The 20,004-nt window shown below is 41.0% G+C and overlaps 1 protein-coding gene and 1 non-coding gene across 2 annotated transcripts in view; both read left to right on the top strand.

Moving 5' to 3' along the window:
* Positions 1 to 2,744: 2,744 nt before the first annotated feature.
* On the top strand, positions 2,745 to 2,863 carry LOC120585268 (5S ribosomal RNA). Its single transcript, XR_005648289.1, has one exon. It is a non-coding gene; the product is annotated as a 5S ribosomal RNA (ribosomal RNA).
* A 1,563-nt stretch (positions 2,864 to 4,426) lies between these two features.
* Positions 4,427 to 20,004, top strand: part of AKNAD1 (AKNA domain containing 1) — a 30,419-nt gene continuing 14,841 nt past the window's right edge. The window contains exons 1-7 of the mRNA XM_039840995.1: positions 4,427 to 5,305; positions 7,323 to 7,476; positions 7,636 to 7,784; positions 7,881 to 7,943; positions 10,355 to 10,488; positions 16,967 to 17,117; positions 19,681 to 19,916. Coding sequence (XP_039696929.1) covers positions 4,427 to 5,305; positions 7,323 to 7,476; positions 7,636 to 7,784; positions 7,881 to 7,943; positions 10,355 to 10,488; positions 16,967 to 17,117; positions 19,681 to 19,916 — 1,766 coding nt within the window. The remainder of the gene's footprint in view (positions 5,306 to 7,322; positions 7,477 to 7,635; positions 7,785 to 7,880; positions 7,944 to 10,354; positions 10,489 to 16,966; positions 17,118 to 19,680; positions 19,917 to 20,004) is intronic.

Below are 20,004 nucleotides of genomic sequence, written 5' to 3'. Positions count from 1 at the left end.
ACCAAACTCGGACTTCATACTAAAGTAAACCACACGGGGAGAGACGTCAGCATGGTGAGCACCGTGTTGTTCGACCCTTCTCAGCATCCAGACTGCAGTGTTTTCACAGGACTGGGTCACTGGGATGTGGTGGCCTCATCTGCTCAGTGTTCACACTCAGGTGATTTGTGAGCTATTGCTGACCACATAATGGTCAGTAGAGCTGCATAAGCATCATACCCCCATATGAGTTCACCTGAACTCAGTAAATCAACTTGGGTTCTATAGAAAGGTTCTGTTGGGTTCCGACCAGAATCTCTTTGAATGAACCTTTGGATTTCAAGATTGAGCTGGGTATTGACGTGGGAAGATGTTCCAGTTCCTTCCAGCTACCTGTAAGGTGTCCGTCACAATGCTAAGGGTGTAGACTGTCCTTTAACAGGAAAAAAAACCTTTGGATATTTTGCACACAAATAATAATAGAACCTGTTTTCATATATGTAATGAGTTCTTCACGCTTCCGGATTATCCTGATGGTCTCTTTTTCTTAAGAGTCATAGCACATATTAAATTTTATTAGTTTAAATGGAATGACGTTTTAGAAACGAGTATCTGGCTGGCAAAGGGTCTTTTTTCCCTTGGTAAGAAGGGCTTGGAGCTCTGAAATGAGTATCAAGATACAAAGGCACAAGGGTGAGTTGGGGTTGTAGCCTGAGTCATTAAAAGTCCTGCAAAACAAGAATTCATCTTTCCTCTTTTCTATAGGCATTTAAAGACACTCTTTTTTCCCTCAGAACTTAGTCAACTTGTTTTTAAAAACTGAAATATATTTGACATATAACATTGTGTAATTTTAAGGTGCAGAATATTAATCTGATACATTTATATGTTGTAATATGATTGCCATTGTAGCAATAATTAGCAGCTCTATCATGTTACATAATTATTTCGTTTTAGTGGTTGGAATAATTAAGATCTAGTCTCTTAGCAAGTTTGAATATTATAATACATTTTGTTCTCTGTATTTACTATACTGTACATTAGATCTCTAGGGCTTATTTACTATTCATTGCAAGTTTGTATCCTTAAACAACATCTGTCCTATCCCTCCACCCCCAGCCCCTGGTACCCACCCTTCTACTGTTTTTCCAAGTTTTGCTTTTTAGATAACACCTCTAAGTGACAGCATCCAGGGCTTGTCTGTCTCTGACTTATCTCACTCAGCATAATATGCTCCAGGCCGTGCTCCAGGTTGTTGCAAATGGCAGGATGTCTTTCTCTCTCTCAGTGTGTGCATACCTTCTTTATCCATTCATTCACTGACAGACACTTAGGTTTTTTCCATAGCTTGGCTATTGTGAAGAATGTGAATAAACACGAGAGTGCAGATACCTCTTTGATATCCTGTTTTCATTTTCCTGGGATATATACCCAGAAGTGGAATTGCTGGATCGGATGGTAGCCCTATTTGTAATTTTTTGAGGAAACTCCACATTGTCTTCCTTAGTGACTGAATGGCTTTACATTCTCGTCAGCAGTGCACAAGTATTCTCTCTGCTCTACATCTTCACCAACACTTGTTATCTTTTGTCTTTTTGATGACAGCCATTCTAACAGGTGTGAGGTGATATTTCATTGTGGCTTTGGTTTGCATTTCCTTGACTGGTGATGTTGGACATCTTTTTATGTGCCTGTTGGCCATTTGGATGTCTTAGACAATGTTTTTCTTAAAATTATTTAGTGACGGTTTTCACCATCAAACAATATATTCATTTATAGATACGTTTTAAAAAGATTTTCAAAGCTCCTGTATAGCTCTAGTCTCATGTATGCCATTTCTTTACCCTTTAAATATCCCCATAGCTAAAGAGCCTAGCCTTCCGCACCTGGGCATTCTTCAGCATTCCAACACTGAGACTGGTTCCGTTTTTCATTTTTAAACTACCATTGATTAAATGCTCACTGTGCCAAGCATCCTGCCAAGAGCTTTACATGCATCATCTCATGCTCATCGAGCAATCCTGTGAACGAGGTATGATTATTCCTATTTTTCAGAAGAGGAAACTAAGACTCAAAAGAGTTAATCGACTTGCCCATGGCGTGTAGCTAACAAGTGTAGAAGCCGGAATTCAAATCTCGGTCTCTCGACTCCTGCTTTCCTACTGTGCTTCTGACTTTCCTGGGAAGCATTTTTCTTTGTTTTTCAACTTGGGATGGCACAGCCTGTCGTTCTGTTCATTAAGATATACCTCATTGTGCAGTAAACATTTGACGCTGTAAATGATTAAAGTGATGCTGTAGAGATTTCTTTTCTTCGTCCTCTCCTTTCCTCCTGCCTCCCTACCTTCTCTCTATCATTTTTAACAAAATATCTTTTTGAGTTATTGGCACATATCTGTAAATTAAGATTTTGTACAATGTTTAATAGATGTCTTTACCACATTTAGTTTGTATTTCTCTTTTCTTGGAGAGTTTTTTTTTTTTCTTTTTGGTCCAACATATTACTTTAGCTCTTTAGATCATCTAATAAATCACAAGTTCCAGACTCATAAACATTTAGATGGGGAGAGGACCTCAGAGAGCCACTCATCCAACCCCATCATTGTAAGGGCGAGGGAGGCTAGCTGGTGGCTGCGGTCCCCTGGTGTGTCGGAGCCTCTGTTAGTTATTCCGCCTTGAACTGGAATTGTCCTGAAAGTGCCCAAACCAAGAAAAGGTATCAAAATGTATGTTTTTGATTCTATTTAAAAGAAAAAAACATCCTAGTCTATGGCCATGCCACCCTGAATGCACGCGATCTCATCTGATCTCGAAAGCTAAGCAGGGTCGGGCCTGGTTAGTACTTGGATGGGAGACCACCTAGGAAGACTGGGTGCTGTAGGTGTTTAATAATAATAATGATAAATAAATAAATGAAAGAAAAAACATCCTAAATGGCAGTTTGTTATGTTCTGACCACTGCTGGCAGCACCACCCCCCTCCCCGCCGCCCCACGACCTGCCTCTGCCACCAGAATGTGGCTGCTCGGGGCGCAGGCTCAGAGCAAGGCAGCTCCTCTGACCGTGTTCATCATCACGAGAGGGACGCCCGGCAGCAGACCGCACTCCGGGTGTTCTAAAGGCCTTTTTGCTTCTTGGTCATATTTCTGTCAGCCATTCTCTGCCTCTCCCCAACATATAAAGGGATGTCAGGAGAAGGGACCAGAATGTCTGCAGGGACCGATGAAAAAGCACCGGAACAGAGAAGGTTGGCGGTTACGTGTCAGCTGAACCAGCTTTCAGCCACACAGCATCCGGCCCGTCAGCAAGGTGTGGACAAGTGACTGGCCACGGCAATTTAAAAAATCAATACTTTACTTGCATCCAGGCTCATATTGGGGGAAAATGAATTCCAAACAGCATTTCCTAAGAGAGGTTGATAAACATTTGGTCATTAACTGGAGACCAATGTCTCTCTCGAAATTTAATGAATGAAAAAATTTTTTAATTATTTTTTTAATGGTGACATTGGTTAACAAAATCTAATAAATTTCAGCTGTATACTTTAACAGTAAGGCATATATATTTACACTGTGTGTTCACCTCTCATAGTTAGATTTCTTTCTGTCACCACATATTTGACCCCCTTTACCCTGTCTACCTCCCCGCTCCTACCTCCCCCTACCCTCTGGTAACCACTAGTCCATCGTCCATGTCCCTGAGTCTGTTTGTCTTGTTCATTTGTTGCTTTTAGGTTTATATCCCACATATAAGTGATATCATGTGATTTTCAACGCTTTCTGTCTGGCTTATTTCGCTTAGCATGATTATCTCGAGGTCCATCCATGTTGTTGCAAATGGCAGTATTTCATCCCTTCTTACGGCTGAGTAATATTCCATTGTATGTATGTACCACAGCTTCTTTAGTCGATCATCTATCGTAGAACACTTTGGTTGCTTCCATGTCCTGGCCACTGTGAATAATGCTGCTATGAACATTGGTGTGCAAATATCTTTTTGGATATGGGTTTTCAAGTCTTTGGAGTAAATACCCAGTAGAAGGATTGCTGGATCATATGGTAGGTCAATTCTTAGTTTTTTGAGGAACCTCCATATTGTTTTCCATAGTGGCTGTAACAATTTGCAGTCAATGAATGAAAATTTTAACACCACTCCTTCCTTTTAATTGTTCCTTGCTTACAGAACACTGATTATGTTAATAGAGGATTTAAGATGAGTTAGCTCTTGGCTGAATTTCTTTACATGAAAAGCGTCTATTTTGTTCTGGCATAGATGCCAGGATAAGCATAGTTTCATACATTTTTCTAATATATTTAACAACGAGGCTCTTCTCATTTTGCATAGAACAGGACACACAATGAAGACAATTAATGAAAAGCAGAAGATCTATTGTTACGACTGAAAACATCAAGGCCAAGCACAAAGGACAAAGGTCAGGCTGCACATATATGGATAAAGCCAATTTCTCAGAAGACACAACTTTGGAGCAACAGGAGGACTTGCCTTATGATGAGGGTTTCTCTCAAATGAAGCTATACAATGATTACAATTTTACCTCAAAAAATGACACCCTTGATGTCTCAGATCAAATTATTTCAACAGTAGATGATCCTCAAGAAGATGCTACACGTCAAGAGACTTGCAGAAATGTAGAAAGAGCCCTGATGCTGGATGCAATGACTGAAAATGCCGTCAAGAAAACATATGATAAAGAGAAACAATGTACCTCAAATCTTCACGTGCCGGCTAATCAAGGAGACCTTTCAAAGTCAAACATTTCTGATGTTTTACTGCATCATCTTTCCAAAGAGGAAGTTTTTAAAGGTCAAGGTGTTAATTGTGAAACTCTCTCAGAGACCTCTAATGCTGACAGTTTTGATGAGGCTGTTCTTAAAAATATTATTTTGCGTTATCTTAAGAATTCTTGGCCAAAAGCACCACCCCCAGAACTCGCTGACCAACTCAACCCCAAAAGAGATGGTGAAAACAAGAACAAGCCCAGTTGTTCTCCAACTACAGCAGAAGGAAACACCCCTGAGGTGGAAGAGCCAGTGGCTGCCGGAGACAACAGCGATCCAGAAAATTCAAATTTGCTAACTGAAACCAAGAGTCCAAGAGATAACCAAAAAAGTGGCCAAGGGCAGACACCCCAGAAACAGCAGACTGAAAAAGCGAGATCAGGCAATGGGTTCAAATGCGGCCAAGGTCAAGTGTTTCACCGGTTCTCTGATTTCTCTAAGGTTAGTCCCAAAGTGAAAATCCCTAAAAATAACATAATTGATAAACTCCTTATGATATATAAGCCAGCTTCTCTCCTAAACCAAGAGGTAAGTTAGCTATTGAGCAAGATGTTTTAGAAAGCATGTCTATCAAATTGTGTTTAGAAACAAGTAGAAAAAGAAAACTACTGAACCTTCACGACAGGCAGAAGAGAGCGAAGGGAGCCTCCAGGAAATGCACCGCGAGGCCACCGCTCATCCGTCCTCAGTGTGGGTCTTTGGAAGGAGACGGAAACTGAGTTCTAGTTCTGAGGTTCCAGGTTCTAGTTCTGACCGAGTACCTTGACCTCTCAGAAGCTCAGTGAGTGTCCGCATGAGACGAATCAGGGGCTGGACTAACAACACATCAGAGAATAAAATCCAAATTCGCAGCCTGGAAATTGCATTCCATTTTTTTTTTTTTACTTCATCCTACCCTTCTAAACTTAGCTCCCCTCCCGCATCGTCGGTTACCTAGCTGGTCCCCGACCTCTCCGCAGGCCCGACCGTCTGAGCTTCTGCCTCACATGGGACAACCCATCTCCACCTACCAAAAGCCTGCTCCATTTCATGGCCTCCTGCAGTTCCCCGTAGGCCACAGACTTTTCAGAACCTCCCAACACAGACTCTCCCATCCTCGTTTCTTTAGTGTTCTATCTCAGCCTGCTTCGAATCATAATAATTTGGAAATCTGTTTATTCTGCTAGATTTGAAGACTTTGGAGGGCAGCAACCTGTCTTCATCTCTCCATTGCCTAACTGCCCCCAGAGGCCTGGCCTTGTGTCTTACATATGTTACACCCCTAGTTATTAATGCTAAATTGAATTAAGATCTTTAATAACATATTTCAAGCTTGTCATATTGGTAACTATATAGTACAGAATTGTGTTAACGTTTCATTCATACCATTTCCCCTTTACCCATCTTCCCATCCCCCAGCCTGACTTCCTAACACACTGAGGCCCAGGATCTCACGGACTGAGATTCAATCGTTAGGTAAATTCACGTTAAAGATCAAAGTATAAATATTTCAGTTTTCTGGCACTTTGCCAGGACTATACGATTTTTTTTTTTTTTTTTTAAGCCTTGTATGAAGAGTACCCTGGACTAAACACTCACTGCCTAATTCCATTTCTACCCTTTCATGCTTCAACTCCCTTCTCTTTCAACTGCACACTCCGGGGAGTCCGAGCAGAGCCCCCATCAGACCCACACCCTGGAGCCAGCAGCCCGCCTGGCCTTGCCTGGGAAGCTTCTCTGAGTCTTGGAGAAATCTGCACACAGGGGAGTTTCGGGTGCCTCGCTCCGCTGGCAGGAGAGCACCCCTGGGTGTGCTCGCTCCTCGGTGCCCCGGGCCCCGTGCTTCGCAGGAGCACAAGGGACGTCGGGTCTGTCTCTCTCTGGCAGCAGGTGTCTCAAGTCAGGTGTTCGGTTGTCTCCAGTCCTTTCAATCAGGTTGGAGAACTGGAATCTCTAGGCTCCATATCCATCACGTAACTGAGATATTCATAATAATCACCGTCTAACTTGACCGCTACCATTTAGCTCCCTGGCACCAGCACATTTCTGAGCTTTAGGTACTGGGAATGATAGGAAGACTTTCGAGGTAAATCACTCTGGAATTTTAACTCCTCTCCACTTAGCCCGTGGTGATCGGAAAAGGGCACGTCCTGTGTAAACAATCTCTCCAGACACACGTTTTGGAACTTAACGCACACTGTTTGATATTACCTAGAGTGTGTCTGCTGTGCGCTTGATGTTACTGAGTACACAAGCAGCAAAGCTGGTGACGACCAACAACGGTCTCTGCCCTCACAGAGCTCATGGCCTAGTTTTAGGAGAAATGTTTCAGTATCCGCGTAACAGTGTCAAACAGGAGTGCTCACAGCTAACACGTATCGAATGCTCATCACACGCCGGACAGCATGGTAACTCCTCATGACATTTCATCCTCATGACAACCCTGTAAGGTGGGCTATTACTTTCCCCATTTACTGCTAAGGAATTTGTGGTTTACAGTGATCAAGTAATTGCCCTGGGTTGCCAGGCAGATATGAGTCACGGTGGACTTTGACCTTGGCATCAGGGCCCCAGCTCTCGACACAGCACTGGGCCGCCACCAGAACACACCAGGTCATTCTCGGTGATGATCTCATTGATCTGTATCAACAGTAATGTCTTCTTATCTTTAATTATGCAGATGGAGCCTACGCTACCTATCCACCAAGAACATCTTGCAGGTACTAACGTTTTTAAATCTCTTTGATTTAGATACACGCTTTGAAAACTTTTTGTTAATAACTGTTGATGACGATTACCACAGACTTGTTTTCAGTACTTAATAAATCTTCAATGAACTTGAGATGAATGGTAGCCAAAACTTATTCTTTTTTATACAGGAATAGAATCTGAGACAAGTCTCTTTAAGTTGGCATCAACATCCCAGAAAGACACTTCCTTGAATTCTTCTTACATATTTCAAAAGATATCCCACGGGAAAAAGATGTGTCAGAAGTTAAGAGAACAGACTGACCAACTGAAGACGAAAGTAATACTTTAAAAGCTTATTATGAACAATAGAAGTAACCAAATTCAAATATAAGACACCATGCCATTAAAGAAATATTGCATTTTTTCACTGCAGGTACAAGAATTTTCCAAAAGCATAGCCCAGAACTCTCCCTGCCATTTGCAAGACAAGAGGCTGGTAACAAATTTTATCCAGTTTTTTAAATCTTTCTTAGGGAATTTGACACGGGTAAATACAAACGACTTGATAGCACCACGTCTCCTCTGCCTGCCCTGGTGGAAATGTTTTGAAGATTAAAGGCAGAAATCTTGTCTTTCTCTCTATTGCCCAGTTCCCCCGGAGGCCTGGCCTTGCGATGTCCTTACATTACACGCTTCATTATCAAGGCGAAATTGAATCGAATTAAGATCTTTAATGATTTATTTCAAGTTTGTTATATTGGTAACTATTTAGTACAAACTTGTGTTAATGTTTCATTGATGCTATTTTCCCTTTTCCCTTCACCCCGCCATCCCATCCCTCCCACCCAACTTCTTAACATGCTGAGGCTCAGGGTCTTAGTGTTGCGAGGGCTAAAAGAGCTTAGAATTCTATTTCTGTATGTATTTAGCTCTCTCTCTTTCTCAAGGGATCTATCACTTATGGCTGATATTCCTCACCCATCACCCCATAATAAATCTGAGGCCATAGCAGGTTCAAGAGAATTCCACTCAGCTGTTAACAAAGGGCAAGCTCATCCACAGTTGATGGATCCTGGCAGATACAGGTTATAAAAACTGTCAGCATCTGGTGACTCAACCTACAAAACTTTGAAAACTTAAAATCGATCTTGAAGCTGTGCTTTTTAGATCAAAATCTTTTGAGTGTCACAAACTTGCTTGTTGTTGCATTTAATCAAATCACAGATTTATGTTGTAACCACCACAGCCCTGCTCATCAGTGCCAGGGTCGTAAGACATGGGGGTAGAGCCTGGTAATGGGGCAAAAAGCTGAGACTGCCAGATCCAGGAAAGATGAAGTTGTCATTCAGGCCCTGGGTCAGCATCAAGGCAGGTGGTCCAAAGTCTTGATGTAAAAGACACAGGCACAGCTTTGGGCGGGCTGTGCTTCAGAAACCAGACAGCATAGAAAAACCCAGGAGAACCCAAATGTTAAGAGATGCGGTTCATTATTCATTCATTCAGGGGATTAATTAAATTAGTACGGAGTTAAGAGGTAGGTGATGAAGGAGATTTCCAAAAACCGAGGCTTTCAGGAACCGGGAAAACACAGAATGCTGAAGGGCCGAGCAAGGCAGAGGGGACCAGCTCGAGGCGTTAGCTTTCCGAGGCTCCACTCAGGATGTTCCCCGATGTATGTGGGGTATGTGGGGATTTGTGCGGGGACTGAGCCACGTGAAGGCGATTCCCGACAGCGTCAGCCTCGGTCTAAGCGTCCAGGGTCATCTGGTTCAGTGTTGGAAGAAGGCCGGACGGGGCTAAAACGAACCACCTCGGCATGAGTAGCACCACGTAGTAGAAAGCGTTTGCGTTTTGAAGCAGACATCCTAGTTCTACACATTGGTCGTACGATCTCAGGCACGTAGCACGTCCTCCCAGATCAGAGTGGTTATGAGGGTTAAATGAGGTGCATTTCCGGCTAGAAAACTGTGCCCTGTCTTCTTCTGAGATAGAACACAATTCAAATCCCAAGATTCTAAATTATAATTTATAATTGGCTTTCTTTTCTCTTTCCTTTGAACACCCAATTCTTTCGCTGTTATTTCCAAGCTATCGATTCCTAAATTACTAGTCCTGACTTATCTACGTCTCCAAATGTTTGCGTGCATCTTCACTTGGATATTCCACTCTCGCTGAGAAGTCTGCCTCATCCAGCATCATAGAATGTGTTGATGTTGACATCTTCAAACTTGTTAGCCTTTCCACATTCCTCCCATCTCCCAAGCTAGAAACCCGAGCACTGTCTGTGGGGCTAAAGACAAGATCTCGAGGCCCTGACCTGCATGACTTAAACATTCACCTGTTTGTGATGACGTCGGAAAGGCCCATTCACAGCTTTTGGCTAAACTTCCTGCTGCCCCTTCCTCAGCTCACCTCCTACATGCCACAAACTCGAATCCGGGTCCTCTAACTTCCGTTCCTTTTCGAGATCTACGTGGCATCAGACGTACTTCCTAGAGCTATGATTTCGTCTATAAAACTGAAATAAAATCCATTTGGCAACATTTATAACATCGATGTGTCGATTAGGTAAAATAATGAATGGGCAAGTGCTCAATAAGCTAAAAATCATTCTGTGAATATGTAGGATGATTAACGTCCCATTAAGGAAGCCCAGAGGCCTGTGATTGGGTTCTGGGAGAGAAATCAGAGGAAACTATTCTTTTTAGCTTTGCGCTATGAGGGTGATGTGAATGTTGAAATCGCTCGTATTTTAGATGTCAGACGCTGAAACAAAACAATTGCCTTCTCCTGAAGGACGGTGACTTCGTTTTGACGCTGTTAGGGTTCACCCCCACTGGTTTGGGGGAAAAACAATGACATGCACGGGTTTACATGTGAATGATTCCAGTGCCTTCTCTGCTACAGGTTCTGGAGAAACTGCAGGGACATCTTGAATTGCTGGGGCAGGAGTTTCTGACCAAAAAGGAGAAGCATCTGACTTTGAAGCAGCAAGTCTACAAGCACGAATCCCCAGCTGCCAGTAACTTTGATCCAGAAAGGTCAGATTTAAACTCTGTAGGTGGAGGGCTCAGAGGAGAGACCTCTTTCCGGTGGGATTCTGATGCGGCTGCTGATTTAGTGCTTGGAGAGCCCCCAGTCTAGGGTCAGTAAAAACTGTGCCACTAATGAAGAAGTGTCACCCCACACAACAAGTAGTAAGGCGTTCCTGCTGTGAGTAAGGTCCTGTGCGAGGCTCTGACCCAGATGGAGTGCCCAAAATGAACGGTTGTCTCCTGGAGGAGAGATCTTGTGCCGCCATCTTGCATTTTGTTGGATGTCATTATAGCTGGTTCTGAGACCAGAAGCACAAGAAAACTCCAGAAAGGCCCACATGCTAAGCCCAGAGGACCTTCCCCTCTCCAACCTCCTCTGCCCTCTCTTTCCCACAACTCCTGCCTTTATGTCCCCTGCCTGGTCCTTCTCTGCTGTCCCTTCCCCCACCTCCGCCCTTTGCTTTCTCATCCACAGACAGTGCCAAAGTGGCAGTGGGCAGGAGAGGATCGTCATTAGGTTCGTTAATGTTGGGGTGAGGGATCCACGAATCCTGATAAAGAGAAAATGTTCCAACTTAAAGTCAAATGATTCTTGAGTTAATCCACATTAGAAACTTGGATGCACACTCCTATTGAAGTTTCCAGCTGGAGATTTTTATGCCACTATGCTCCTCTCTCCAATCCAAATAATTTTAAGATGTATTCCAGGACTCAAAGCTAGGAATGTCTCCATATAATTTCCTGGTATGAATTAAAAGAATCCATTTACTGGGCTTAATATTTAAAGTTCAGCTCTTTCTATTCATAAGATTTCAACACGGAATTATTCTTGATGCCAAAATATTTTAATGGTTTATATTTTAGCACTTGAGTCCTGAGGTATTTTTCCCAAAGTACAATTTTACTTTTCCAAAATGAATGAAATCTCTGTCTACTGTTATTTCAATACTGAGTAATTAGACAGCACGAATGGGGTTTTAATACTGATTTTTTTCTCTAAAGCCTCACTTTTGTTCTACTATCAAAGCCTTATTTTGATCAAAAGATCTCCATGTGCTTTCCCTATTTGTTTAAAAACAAATAAAGGATATTTATTTTCCAAGGAATTCTTCTTTGGCAGTCCTTTTAAAGACAATTCGGTGCTTTAAGACCAAAGCTATGCAATGCCTCATTCATACCCTAGTTATACCCACGTGGTGCCTGGCCCCAGTGTGAACCAGAGTTTCAACTGCAATTATATCCCATGTACAAGAGCAGCTTTCAACATCGGGCCAAGGAAAGGACGCAGCCGCTCCTGAAACTCAGTTAAGGTCACCTCAAAGCAAAGCTGCTCAGTTCAAGGTCGGTCCTCTTGTCCTCACATGGACATAATGTGTCAGTGAGCAGAACCCATACAACCCTTGAGCTTTTGGTGTGTTGAGAACCTTCTAAGTGTTGAGTCCAGAAGCCACTGCAGTTGGCTTTCTGCAGGGGAAAGAATTCTGCAAATTCATTGACTGACTAATCACTTGAAGTCAGCCATTGTGCTATTAAGATTTTCTTGTTGCCCTTAAAAGGTAAGAGCAAAAACAATGGTTTGGATTTCATGCATCTTGCTTGTCAGAATGTACTCTGATAGTCACGGGGGTCTTTCACGCACCAACACTGGAAGCCAAAGACTCGAGAAACGAGGTTCTACCTCCACTAATCCCTCCCCCTGATATTATCAGCATACGATCTGTCTTCTGCTTTATAGAAAAGCTCACGAATCTCCTTAAAAATGTCTTTTCTCTATCTCCCAATCTGCATTTCCCACCTCCCCCTCCTTCCTTCACTCTATCGCTTTCCGACCTCGCCGGCTGTGATGGGTTCTTGAGCCCATCTCTTCCCACGACCCGGAAGCCTTGCTTCATCATTTCTCTCTTTTTAAAATTGTTCACTCCTCGTTCCCTGCTTAATTCTCTTCTGCCTGCTAGGGTAGAACATACTCTCCTATATTTTGATTATCAGTATGGTTTTTCATGCTTAGATCTTTGTCCCACCATTTACTGAATGGTGGGACAGCTTTTCCCCACTGGTTTTATCACATATAAAACCTCCACATATATCCTAGTGATCTATTTCTACGTTAACCATAGTTTAATTAGACTAAATTACTATAGTTTAGTACATACTTTGAAATGTTTCTTCTTTTTTAAACTTTCTTTAGCTATTCTTACACTCTTAGCACAGCAAATTTCCTTAGTAAAATTCTCTTCGAACTTTGTTCAGGATCGTGTTGAATTTACAGATCAGTCCAGGAAAAGTTAAAATCTTTGCAATCAGTATTTCCATCCGGGAGTATGTTTTATTCATGTCGATTTAACACACTATTTTGGTTAAATTTGTTTCTAGCTATTTGATAGTTAATAGATGTCTTCCCAAATCGAGATACAGAAAATAAAGAAAATTGTATATTTAACTTGTACTGGGCTACCCTATGCAATTTCTGTTCTTAGTATGTTGTTGATTTTCAGTTAATTGTCTTAGTTTTTAGGTATAACAATCACAGCATGTGAAAATGGTTAAGTTCTCCCATTCTTATTTTCACCCTCAGTATTTATACTTTGTATCTTTTCTTCCCCCCAATTCTTATATATCCCATTTCTTTGTATTGTTTTATTTCACTTGCTAGATCTTCCAGAACAATATTGAGTAATACTAATGAAAGCAAGTATTCTTGTCATGTTCCTACTAGTAATGGGAATTCTTCCAGTATGATGATTGCTGTGGGTTCAAGTACGTAAGTTTTATCAAGAAAGTTTTCTTGTTCATAGCTTAGTAGGATTCTTTTTTTGTTTAATTTAGAAAAATGTTAATCAAATGAGATTTAGAAATCTAGTTTATCTCCTTTAATCTATTAATGTAGTAAGTTCATTGATAAATATCCTAATTTTAACTATAGGATGAGTTGGGAAATTTTTCTTTTTTATGTTCCATAAGAGTTAAAGTCTTGATAGAACCCATCCATAATCCCACTTGGACTGGGTACCTTTTGAGAAGTAGATTTTTGACAATCTTTTCTATTTTTCTCTGGTTATTAGGCTTTTTGGGTTTCCTACCTCTTTTTAAGTAGTTTTCAATAATTTATATTTTCTCAGGAACTTATCCATTTCACCTAGAGATTTAAATTGTGTTTACATGAAGTTGTTTGATTTCATTTGATCTAAACTTTTTCTTCTAGTATTTTGCCTTTCTCATTCTTAATGTTATTCATGCTTCTCATTCAGATTTTTCAGTGGTTTATTTTATAGATATCGTCAAAGAAATAGTTTGATTTTAATGATCAAATTCTTTTAAATCTTATTTATTTCTCCTTTTGTAAATCTCTTCCTTTTGGCGGGTTTATTTTGTTGTTCTTTTTCTGTCTTTTTTGAATACTTAGTTTATTGATTTTGAACCTTTTCCCTTAAGGATGCATTTTTAAGACTATAAATTTTCCTGAAAGTACTGCTTTAGCGGTATGACACTATTTTTCCTGTCTTGTTCTCTCATTTATTATCCACTTGCAAATTATCCCTAATCTCCATTTTTATTTCTCATTTAACCCTGAAGTTATTTAGATGAATGTTAAAATTTTCGATTAGATTATGTTTTTTTCTTTCTGTTATTAATTTTTAATGATCAGAGAATGTGGGTGGTATAATTTTTTAAGTCTATATTTTTAAGAGCAGATTTAGGTTCACAGCAAAAGAGAGGTTTCCCATATAGCCCTTTCCCACACATGCATGGCTTCCCCCATTATCAAGATCCTCCACTGGATGTTACAGTTGATGAACCTACGTTGACACATTACCCAAAGTACATCAGGGTTCACTCTTGGTGTTATAGATTCCATAGATTTGGACCAACGCATAATGACATGTATCCATCTTTATAGTAACATACAGAGAATTTTCACTGCCCTAAAAATCCTCTGTATTCCACCTATTTGTTCCTTCCCGAACACCAATCCCTGGTAACCACTGATCTTTTTATTTTTGCCATAATTTTTTCTTTTCCATAATGTCACATAGTTGGAATCATACAATATATGTAGCCTTTTCAGATTCAAATCTTTCACTTAGTAATATGCATTTAAGTTTCCTCCATGCCTTTTCATAACTTGGTAGCTCATTTCTCTTTAGTGCTGAATAATATTCCATTGTCTGGATGTTATACAGTTTATCTATCCATTCATCTACTGAAAGATATCTTGGTTGTTTCCAAGTTTTGGCAATTATGAATAAAGCTGCTATAAACATCCGTGTGCAGGTTTTTGAGTGGATGTAAGTTTTCAGCTCCTTTGGGTAAATACCAAGGAGCGTGACTGCTAGATTGTATGGTAAAAGTATGTTTAGTTTTATAAGAAACTGCCTGTCTTCCAAAGTGGCTGTACCATTTTGCATTCTCACCAGGAATGAATGAGAATTCCCGCTGCTCCACGTCTTTTGCCAGTGTTAGGTGGTGTAAGCATTCCGGATTTGGGCCATTCTACTAGTGTGTAGTGGTTATCTCATTGTTTTAATTTTTATTTCCCTGATGACATATTATATGAAGCATCTTCTCAGATGCTTATTTGCCATCTGCCTTTCTTCTTTGGTGAGTTGTCTGTGATGGTCTTTAGCACATTTTTTAACTGGGTTATTTGTGTTTTAAATTTTAAGAGTTCTTTGTATATTTTGGATAACAGTCCTTTATTGATGTGTCTTTTGCCATACTTTTCCCCAGTTTATGGCTTGTCTTCTTCTCTTGACATTGTCTTTCGCAGAGAAGTTTTTCATTTTAAGGAAGTCTAGCTTATCAATTATTTCTTTCATGGATGGTGCTGTTGATGTTGTATTTAAAAAGTCATTGCCATTCCCAAGGTCATCTAGGTAGTCCGTCTCCTATGGTTTCTTCTAGGAGTTTTATAGTTTTGCATTTTACATTAAGTCTATGATCCATTTTTAGTTAATTTTGTGAAGGGTGTTAAGTCTGTGACTAGATTCATTTTTCTGCATGTAGATGTCCAGTTGTCTCAACACTAGTTGTTGAAAAGATTATTTTTGCTTCATTGTATTGCTCTTTTATAAAATATCAGTTGACCATATTTGTGTGAGTTTATTTCTGGGTGCTCTATTCTGTTCCACTGGTTTATTTGTGTAGTCTTTCACCAATACCACACTGCTGTGATTGCTGTAGCTGTATAGTAAGTTTTGAAGTTCGGTAGTGACAGTCCTCCAAATTTGTTCTTGTCCTTTAATTTTGTTTGCTATTCTGGGTCTCTTGTCTATCCATATGAACTTTAGGGTCAGTTTGTCAATATCCATAAAAAACACTTGCTGGGATTTTGATAGGGATTGCATTGACTCTAGAGATTAAGGTGGAAAGAACTGACATTTTCATAATATTGAGTCTTCCTAGCCATGAATATGGAGTATCTCTCCATTTACTTAGTTCTTTGATTTCATATGTCAGAGTTTTGCAATTTTCTTTATATAGACCTTATATTTTGTTAGATTTATACCTGAGTATTAAATTTTTTTGTATCCTAATATAAATGGTATTGTTTTTAATTTCATTTCACTTGTTCATTGCTCATATACAGGAAAGCAATTGACTTTTGTATATAAACTATGTATCCTTCAACCTCGCTGTAATTGCCTATTAGTTCCAGCAGTTTCTTTTGGTCAATTCTTTGGATTTTCTACAGGCAATCATGTCATCTGTGAACAAGAACAGTTTTATTTTTTCCTTTCCAACTTGTATACCTTCTATTTCCTTTTCCTGTTTTATTACATTAGCTAGGTCTTCCAGTACAGTGTTGAAAAGGAGTGATGAGAAGGGGCTTCCTTGCCTTGTTCTCGACTTTAGTGGGAAAGCAGTGGTATAATTTTTAATGTTTTAGAATTTGTTGAAATTTTTCTTTGCGGATTAATATGAGGTAAATTTTTGTAAATGTAATGCATTTGAGGAAAATGGATTCTCTTTGTTGGGTAAAATATATTTATATACACATGTACATATATATACATGTCTATATATATATATATATATACACACACATGCACATATTCCTATAGATCAAGGTTGTTAATTAAGTTATTCAGATATTTCATGTCTTTCCTCCTTTTCAACTGATATAAAAAATTATTTCCATAGAATTATAGCTCTTAGAAACATAAAAAACATCAAAATAATCAGACTCAGATAAGCAAAGTATTGTTTTCCCCTGTTATAGTTGAGACATTGAAAGCCAGTAGGGTTAAATGATTTACCCAAGAATGCACAGCTAATGAATAACAAAATTAGGGTTAGATCCCAGGCCATGCGTGGAGTGAAAGTATAAACAGGATGCCTGTCAAGGAGGGTGTCCGTCATTTTTCCTGTCTGAAGACAAACCACGCTAGTAATATAGATCGATGCCATAGTCAAGAACCATTGCTACTGATTAGAATATTGACTTCATCCCCTGTAAGATGCCTGTCTGTTTATGTTTATTTAGAAAAGTAGAAGGTGAAATCTTCAAGTTAGAGATGCTGCTTGAAGATGTGAAAGAGAAAAGCGATGAAAGCAAACCAACCTCAGCTCTTCGCCCGAGTTCTCCAACCATCCCGGACGAGTTGGCATCCACACCCTCTCCACCCTCAGATGAGGTAACACGGCAACCTACAGCCTAATGTCTTGCCAGGAAAAATGGGTTTTGTGCATTTATAGAATTCTAATTCATGGAATCACTGAGTTCTATTTTAATATCTCATGAAAATTTAACTTTTCAAAGTCCCATGAGTCATATTATTTAAAATGGAACCAGCTTTTAAAAGTTAGAAGCTATTTCAAGTGCCGGTTTTTGAAGTATTAGTTTAGGCTGTAAAAATGCAATTTAAACTGAGGAACCACTGAAGAGCTATTTCTTCTGGATGAATAGTAACATTTTTGTGGATCATGCCTGGAAGATATAATTTTTCCTCTTAATGGTTTTCTACTCCCTCTTCTAAATAATGACACACTCAGTGAAAGAACCACTTAAACAAATCCACTTCTGCGCTTCTCTCAAATTAAAATCTTTTGGATTGTCTACATAGGCAAAATTAGGAATTCAAATCAATCACCTCTGTCTTTCTAGACTTTTGTTTTTGTAGCCTCAACTCTCAGAATATTTCAGACTAAATTAAAATTCTGAGAAACTGAATCATCTGGATAATTGCCTTAAAATGATTCTTTTGTTTCAGATAGTATTGGAAGACACAGCCCGTGGCTGATATTCAAAACTTAAATAGGTTTTTGTCAAAGTTAAGTACAAGAAGTTGAAGATTATATAAATATTAGCCCTTCCAAAGAAGTGTTTGCCTCCTCAAAACACTTAGCCGCCTGGCAAAATCTCATTCATTCAAGGCCTAGTTTCAGAGTTGGACCATTTATAGAACCTTCACACACAGACCTGGCCCCCGCCCCAGGCAGAGTTCTTTGCTCTGGCCTCTGTGTCTCCACAGCACTATGTCTGATTAGGTACTGAGTCTTTATACCTGTTTTTGTATTCCAAACACCCGACTGAATGCCTGGTATGGAGTGAATGCTCAGCATAGCCAACTCTGAGCCACTGTGGTTTTAACTAGAGATTTCGACCTTTCAAAAGCAGGATCCAAGGTTCACAGCATGTTATCCCTTTAGTCAAGAACCCAAACTGGCTTTGAGGTGGTGTGAGGGAGCCTCGTGATCCAGCCTAGCCTTCCGCCCAGCAGTTCCCTCAGGCCTGGGTTCGTTCTTCTTTACTATGTAAAGTTTATAGTCCCAAGTTTATAGTAACTGTTGTGAAATGATGAGAACTCTATGACTTAGTGATAAGTAGCCCTGAAAAGAGAGTCTACTACTACTATTATTCATTCATTCGGCAAATATTTATTGCTAAATGCTAGGCATTCTTCTAGGTATTGGGGATAAACATAAAAAAGGCAGACAATCACCTGCCCTTAAGATGCTTACATTTCTGTGAGGGACACACACGATGAACAAATACAATTAACATGTAATTCCAGAATGTTAAAAGGGCTACGTAGGAAGTATTAATACATTCCTTATGACTTCGAAGCCAGACTGTGTAGGTCCAAATACTGGCTCTGTCACTTATCAGCTTTGTGACCTTGGGAAAGTTACATAACTTCTCTGGGCCTCAAGTTTCCTCCTCTGTAAAATGAGAATAATTCCTGCCTAAGCTTCCAACTCCTCTTCTGCAAAGAGTCTTTGCCAACTGTAATGTAAGGCTCAGAACCAACAGACTTACTATTGTTTACTGCTTATGATTTTGTCATCATTTTAGACCCATTATTTCACATTTGTAATGCATAATCTCCAAGTGCTTTTCACAGACCAGCAGCAGGGGCATCACCTGGAAGCTTGTTAGAAACGGTTATGAGGTCCAAATGAGCTAATATAGGTAAAATACTTAAAACTGGGCCCAGCACATAGTAAGCACCGTTAGCTGGGTGTTAACTACTATGACTATTAATTGATGTGCTACGACCAGAAGTAACTCAGTGTGGGAGGGTAAGGCCACTAGGGATAGATGGTCAGGGTAGGTTTTTCAGAGGTCATATTTAAACTTAGTTCTTGGGGACAAGGAGAATTCTACTAGGGGATCGAGTCCGGAAAGGGACTCCAGGCGGAATGGGATGATGCCTCAGGGGTGTCGTGGAGATGCGGAAGTGACTTTGCAGACCCACCTCCCACAGGTCCAAAACCCTAACTGCAAGTCCCTCTGCGTGGCTCTCCAAATTCCCAAGGAGCACCCCGCTCGCTGCCTTTGGGGCCTTGAGCCCGCGTGGGGGACAGAGCGCCCCGCACAGCCGCGGGAGGTCCCTTCCTCTGAGAACCTGAGCTCCCGGCCCGCAGACCTGGCAGGGAGGGCAGCGACAGGCCCCTTCCCACGCCGGGGTCCAGGGGTCGAGAAGCGGGCCTGCACCAGGGTCACCCGCCCTCCCCTCCGCGGCACCCCCCACCCCAACCCACTGCGGGAGGGAGAGCAGAAAAGGGCGGGAGGCCACGAGACCATACTCCACCTCAGGTTGCTCCTTCCCACCGTCCCAGGAATGCTGAACTTAAAGTCCCTAAGACTGTTCACGAGGTTAAAGAAAAACCAAATAATCCCCAAAGCGGGACTCCAGGTAGCTCAAAAACTGATCCTAAAAGTCAAACTGCCCGCCCCCTTTTTAAAAAAACCAGACCAACCAGATCAAATGGCCTCGAGGTTCCAGAACGTCCACGGCCCTCCCATCACTGCTCGCGCTGACTCTTCACCCGAACGTGATGCTGCTCTGCAGCGGACGCGCTTACGATCACCTGGCCCTTTACTCACTGGCATCCTGGGCGTCCGTGCTGGTGAGAGCTGCGGAACTGCTTACACGTCCCACCTCGCAGCTCTCAGGAGGGACTTGCAGAGGCAGCTGTTCCAGGCTGCAGCGGGCCTAGGAATCACCTGCGGACCTGACTTGAAACGGGGATTTTGTCTGCGTAGGTCCGGGGTGAGCCTGCAAGTCTGCAGTTCTA

The sequence above is a fragment of the Pteropus medius genome, unplaced genomic scaffold (assembly GCF_902729225.1).
Source record: "Pteropus medius unplaced genomic scaffold, Ma_sr-lr_union100, whole genome shotgun sequence".
In the NCBI taxonomy this organism is placed as follows: Eukaryota; Metazoa; Chordata; class Mammalia; order Chiroptera; family Pteropodidae; genus Pteropus; species Pteropus medius.
The sequence above is the reverse complement of the archived record's forward strand: the minus strand, read 5'-3'. Positions and strand labels throughout refer to the sequence as shown.